The sequence below is a fragment of the Acyrthosiphon pisum genome, chromosome A2 (genome assembly GCF_005508785.2).
Source record: "Acyrthosiphon pisum isolate AL4f chromosome A2, pea_aphid_22Mar2018_4r6ur, whole genome shotgun sequence".
Taxonomy (NCBI): Eukaryota; Metazoa; Arthropoda; class Insecta; order Hemiptera; family Aphididae; genus Acyrthosiphon; species Acyrthosiphon pisum.
The window spans coordinates 25,124,977-25,131,987 of NC_042495.1; the positions used below are offsets into that span (position 1 = coordinate 25,124,977).

The window sequence follows — 7,011 nt, forward strand, 5'->3', positions numbered from 1 at the left end:
GGAATTTTATTTTGCAAATAGCAAATTTAACTTAACACTAAGTAAGTTACTTTTTTTTAAATTTAACTTTTAACTTAACGAGTTAACGAAAAAAAATACGAGTAACTTTTAACTTAACTTATCTTAATTATTTTAAAATAACTTAACTTAACGAGTTAAAAAAAATCGTTAACTTGCCCAGCCTTGAAAATAAATATAATAGATCCTTAAAGAACTTGTGTCAAATTAATTTATATTTCCATTATATATCGAATTTCCAACGTTGCCACTTAGCTGTAGGCACAGTAAATTGTAGGTATCATTGTAATCGTTATGGATGTGGTAAATTATTTACAATTATTATTATATACAGTTATGATATTACTAAGGTAGTTAGATGGTATATCTTATGATATCATTGTTATTGAAGTAATTCATTTTTACTAGTATGAATACAGTCTGTAGGTTGAATTGATTCTTACAACAAACATTGACTTCGAAAATAATATTATAGATCAAAATAGTCATATGTTTTTAAATTAAATTATAAAAAAATAAGTTCTTCAGGAGGAAGATCGGGCAGCTAGTAATATATAATACATTATACAAAATTACTACCTATAAAGTTGTTAATAGAAGTTTTTTTTTTATATTTTTCATTCGGCCTGCCTTAATAAAAGTGTCTATTTTCGCCTATGATTATTAAATAGTAAGAAAATTAATATTTACAAAATATGAATTTTTATTCCAATAATATTACAATAAGAATCATAGGTGTAACTAGGGTCAACATTTTGTGAGATCTTAAGCCTTCAATAATATAAAACTGTTTTATTTGGGACCCACATTTTTGATGATTTTTCACCTTTAATTACACCTATGTCCTATGCGCTATATAGTTGACTATGGTTATTGGTTAAATAAGTTTTGCCCAGGGCCTCGCAAAAAATGGCACTGGCCCTGCCTACGAGATTTTAACAGTCTGTTTTATAAAAACCATCCAAATTGTTTTAAGATGGCTCTAAGTGATAAGATTTTTCACGCATTTAGAACTACATATACAAGCTGGAGAAAAGTAAACATACTTCTAAACATCTAGTACTCCAATTTTAATATTGCGCACTCCTCTCTATATTTTTTAGGAAAAAATTTTATATTGTCTGTGTCGTCATCTTTTAAAGTACATATTAGTTTTGAGAATTTTAGAAAATTTATTTGGAACCGCAATACACATTCTCGGGATTAGCGCATATTTTACTATTATATTGTATTTTTTATTGCGAAAATGTGTGCATCCCGAGACGGTAGGCGTACTTTTTCGAAGTCACTTACAAGTACCAGCTATCAGGTAATCGGCTGACGATTATTAAATATCATTACATTGTTTTAAGCCAGCAGGCTGTATACATTTTATTATATTGTTTCATATCCGCGGGCCACATAATTTTATATTATAAGGTTTTTTAAGCCAATAGACTATATATTTTATATTATTTTTGTATCATCACCAGCAGGCTATATTATATTATATTATACTTATCAGTTATCATAAATGATTTGCAATAAAAAGCGGTCAAAACCGATTTAAGTAAAATATTATAATTAATTAAATTTATTTTTATTATTATTATATTTAAATTGAACTGGCATTCAAGCGTACCTACTTTATCCGATATGGAGAAGACGTCGTTTGTGTTTACACTTCCTTTCATAAATTCTTAATTTTTATGTACATTGTGAGTATTGGATAAAAAAAAATAAATTAGATAGTTAAATTAGTAGCTTGGGCTGTATGTATGTACGTATTATTAAAAAAATAACAGAAAACATGTTTTTAAATACCTAATTGTTTTCTTGAATAAGTAGGTACATAACTAGGACCTATATATTTACATTAACTTAATAAATATCCATGATTGTATTATATGTACGATATACCTACTTTATGTGTTCTTTGGAATGCACTTTCATGGCATTTGAGAATTGAAAATAGCTTTTATATTTCGCATTATAAAATAGTATTGAATTTATATATTATTAAATAATCTGAATTTAAATAACTAGAAAATTCATTAATATAAGATTAAATATCCACCATTTATTAGACTTTTAACCTACCTTGATTACATCTCCAAAACGGCACTGAAATTTACTACCTACCTAACCAAACTAAATATGATTACAGGTCGGAGAAAATGTTGGTCCCAATTCAGTGGAAGAAGAACATTTGATGTTGTCAGGAACAAGGGGAGTTGAAGCCACTTCTAAATCAAAAATGCTACACAAAACCCGCAATCGCAGGTGCTTTAGGGTAGAAATAGACCACCAGATTGACCAGGAATTTGATGCAAGAAAACGCTGGCCCCACTGCAAAACAATTGGTGAAGTCCACAATGATGGAAACAGCCTCTTATCTTGGGTAAATATACGAATTAATTTGACGAAACCGCTGTATTAAAATTGATACAAACGCATTTTCAGAATAATAAATAATAATCTTACTGATAATTGTCTCGTAACAGGCTTATGTCCCCACCGGAGTATTCGCAGACAGAATGTGCATAGCAACTAATGGAACGTACAATCAACTCCTATCCACCGAAGAGCTAATTTCCTGCAGTGGTATAAAGGAGGATGAATTCGGTAGCGTTAATGATGACTATGTTTGGGAATATTTAAAAAATCACGGCTTAGTCTCCGGTGGAAAATACAACACTAACAATGTAATTTGAAAAATCACTTAGATATCTTACATAATAATCGTTATTCTCATTGCATTACATAGGGATGTCAACCTTCCAAAATTCCACCAATCGGTAACCTACCAACAGGTTTATACGAAAATACATGTGAAAAGCGCTGTTACGGTAATAATACGATCAATTACAACCAAGATCACGTGAAAAGTAAGTCCGGTATAGCCAATGATAATAACATGCTGAGCAGTTAGACTTTCCTTAATATTGTTTTATTATTTTATTATTTTTTTACTCGATTATTACAATTGTATTTTATGATTTCAGTTAAAAACCACTATGATATAGAATACGAAGATATTCAAAGGGAAGTGCAAAATTACGGTCCAGTCTCAATGGCTTTCAGAGTTTTCGATAATGACTTCTTCCTTTACAAAAGTGGTTAGTTTATAAATACGATCTATCATAATATTATATTCCATGCTATAAATATTACTCAATTCAATGTATTGTACGGCTTTGATTTGTTTTTTGATGTAGGTGTTTATGAAAAAACTACAAATTCGGAATTTATTCAATGGCAATATGCCAAGTTAATTGGATGGGGAGTCGAGAATGGTGTAGACTATTGGTTGTTGGTAAACTCTTGGGGATATGAATGGGGACAGAATGGATTGTTCAAAATCAAAAGGGGCACAGATGAATGCAACATCGAAACTTTTGTTCATGCAGGTGAACCTCAATTAATATAATAATATTATGTTCTTATGAAACAATAATATTTGTCATTTTAAACCAACTTGAAACAATATTCAAATACTTAGAACTAAATTATTCGACTGTATTTAATAATATAATATTTTATTCAAAATGTACTGTTATTTTATCAATAATAAAACTGTATTATTACATTGAAAATTGAATACAAGGTTTCTCATAAGTTGTGGTTAATGCAAATTAAAAAAAAAGTTGAGCATAAATCCACGATATTTTTTTTATGATCAACAAAATCAAGAATATTGGTGAATTATTTTGAGTTAGAAATACATAAAAAAATATATCTATGTACACCTAAGTTTTGAAATTTAATACAGGATTCATCATAAGTGTTCATCAATTAAGACTTTAACAAAAATAAAAAGTTTACCGGAAAGTCGAACTAATTTTCTTGACCGTTTAAAGCACTGTATATTATATTTTTTCGACATTACATTTTTAGTTGCAAATTAACGAATTGTCATCGGACGATTTTCTTTTTGTTTTAATTCAAAAATGAAATAACTTGACATTTTCACCAAATGTCCATTTTAATTTTCTATACTGATAAAATATTCAAAATACATTTCGTTTTGAGCTATTTATAATTTTAAGCTTTTCCTAGTTTTTTTTTCTATACATTTCAATACAATATCGATACGATCGTTTTTGGTGGGTCAAAAGCTTAACGATTTTATACAAGATTCGTCATAAGTTGTTATAATAACAGTTTAAATATATTAAAGATATAAATTCACGTCTTCGCTCAGTACCGTTCTCGTATACATTGATATTATATCAATGTATTCAAATATTTAACGCCATCCGTAAATCCGTTACCATAGGCGTGCGCAGACTTAAATTTCCGGTCGAGCCTCGAACAGTTAGTGCCCCAATACTTGAACAGTGCTCCTAATTTTTTTCTTAGCACATCAGCATATACATTCCAATTGTAAATTAATAACTGTGTACCATTTTGTAACGTCACAAAAAAACACTATCTTATTATTTAATATTTCATACTATATTAGTTAGTGTTACCTCTCTTTCACCATTATTATTTTAAATCGTCGACGTTCATTCGTCGATGCTTATACCAAAGCCTACGAGCTTCACCGACGTAAATCTTCGAATTTACACGCAGTGCAGCTCGTAGGTCACAAACTGAGTGTGCCCCTCGGTTTGTGGGTGGTTTTAGAGTCTTAAAAAACTCTGAACTCTCACAATTTATTTGCATAAATGTAGAATTATAATCAAGTTGTATGCACATGTGCACATAATATTAATGTGCTTATTTCTATAAATATTATATTAAATGATATAAACACAATTATGTATGAAAAGAAGAAAACATATTAATCAAAATTAAAAAAAAAAAAAAGCTTCATTTATTAAACAAAAATGGTACGTATATTATACATATTATAATAACATAAAATGCATATATTTATCTACAATTTACATACAAATAAGAAATGTATAAATGTGTACTTTTAGTTTTGTGCCTGATACATCTCTAGCTTCCAAGTAACATGATTATGCTGGCGTCGAGCGGACGAACGTGATACACACTACCACGAACACATCACAGTTCGCCCGCCGCCGCACAAAACCATATGATTTAATAATATAGTATATGGCTCATCAACGACCTATGATAAGATGACATAGGAAATAAATCTAGATACAACTATTAGCGCTCTTAGTGGACTTCTTACTTAAGTCTGTGTACTAATTATCAAAATTATAACCCAATCTTTAAAATGCGTATTTTTAAAATTATTTTATAATCACACATGTATTAGACTACAGCGAGCAAAGAGAAAAATCTAAAAATTACGATTTTCTCAAACTTAATGGCGTTTCAGTGAGGGTAGTTTTAAATTTATGAAGTGACATTGAAAATCACTTATAACAAACTCTGGTTGTCGAATACTTAAGAAGACTATATTTTGTTTGATATAATTTTAAAACGATTTGAGAGATTTAGGTATTTAAGTACTTATATAAGTACCCATATTTATTTAGGTACTTCATGTAAACATAATGTTTACTCGGGAAAGTTTAGAAATTTCCTTCTGGTAAATATAATGTTGACCCAAGGGATACTCGAATTTACCATACTATCGGGAAAGTTTAACTGCCGCCAATATTATAGATGTTCAAAATTTGGTGCCAATTGGGTAAAAGTCTGTGGATATTCATATGCGTAATTTAGATTTAAGTAACCAGATTAATAATATCTGTATTATAGATGACTACCTATTATAATTTACACATTTAGTTATGTATCGTTTGCGTTTTACTTTAATAAAAATATGGTCAGTTTTTTTTTCAAAATCGGTGGTGTATTTTTTTAAAATATGGACCTCAACAATATACTTTGCCTCCAATATAATATAATAGCTGTTAATCAGCTTTACATATTTATATAGAACCGCTTTATTAGCCTATAATTTAGTAAAATGTAATTATTAAAATGTTATGTATATGTTTTTTATAAAATATTTTCAAAAATATGAACTTCTTGGCTGAAGAATATAACTAAAATCTTTCTTAATTATCTACGCAACTTTTTAAAATATTTTAACAACCAAATTATTTTCCTGAATATATTTTTACCATAGTTATAGGAAATATTTTTATGGTGTGTAGGAGTAGTTTCATATGTAACCGTATTCTTTAAGTCTAATCTGAAACCGCGTTTGATTCTTCGTCGTTGAGGATTAAAAGTCTAAGCGAAAAAGTAGTGCCATATTGACTCTTGCGAGGGCTTTATATAGAACACGTGGTTAATTCGTGCAGGCGTTTAAGTCACTATATATATCCGAATATCGAGCCAATATAAAGGTATACAACTAAAAAGTGCGTATACGACGATATTTTTAAAAAAATTCTCTAAAAATACGAATTCTAAAAAAACATATTGTATGACCTTTACTATAATATATTAAACGGAAAAACGGGAGCGGACGTGCTCGAAAAATCGCTCTGCATAAACTCGGCGGTGCAGGCGATATGCGTTCAAAGTTATCTCGTTCGTGACGACTCGTGATGATGTCTATACACGACGCCGCCGAGCGGTTAACGCCACCGTCAATAATGATAATAAAAATAATATCATAAAATCTAATTCGTTGTACAGTAAACGCACGTACTACGTCGGGTTTATCATGTAGGTAGGTACTGTACCTAATAATATAACTGCGCAATGGACGAATGAAACGTATACCTACCAATAATATAAAGTACACACAACAATAATGTATATATTATACGCGCATATACCGTTATGTTTAACCATAGTGACGACTTTTCGCACAGTTTGCATATTTTGTTGCGTTTCGTATAAAAAAAAAAAATGTAGATCGAGGAAACAAATTGATTACTACGTGTGTACCTATAATATAATATTATACCGGATGACTATATTCTATCACAAACCACTTCAATATTTCAAAGAGTATTAATGTTTTATAGAATATTTTTTTTTACATGGTTTCAAGTCGTTGGAAAACAACGTGTTTTCAACAAAAATTTATATTCTTCATCTTTATAATATTTAAGTATTTCTTACTTT

The 7,011-nt window shown here is 29.4% G+C and overlaps 1 protein-coding gene across 1 annotated transcript in view; it reads left to right on the plus strand.

Annotated features, from left to right (window-relative positions):
• Window positions 1-3,655, plus strand: part of Catb-1674 (cathepsin B-1674) — a 6,091-nt gene extending 2,436 nt beyond the window's left edge. Inside the window, exons 2-6 of the mRNA NM_001126144.2 lie at window positions 2,165-2,398; window positions 2,502-2,702; window positions 2,765-2,885; window positions 3,003-3,116; window positions 3,216-3,655. Coding sequence (NP_001119616.2) covers window positions 2,165-2,398; window positions 2,502-2,702; window positions 2,765-2,885; window positions 3,003-3,116; window positions 3,216-3,427 — 882 coding nt within the window. The 3' untranslated portion in view covers window positions 3,428-3,655. The remainder of the gene's footprint in view (window positions 1-2,164; window positions 2,399-2,501; window positions 2,703-2,764; window positions 2,886-3,002; window positions 3,117-3,215) is intronic.
• The last annotated feature ends 3,356 nt before the right edge of the window (window positions 3,656-7,011 follow it).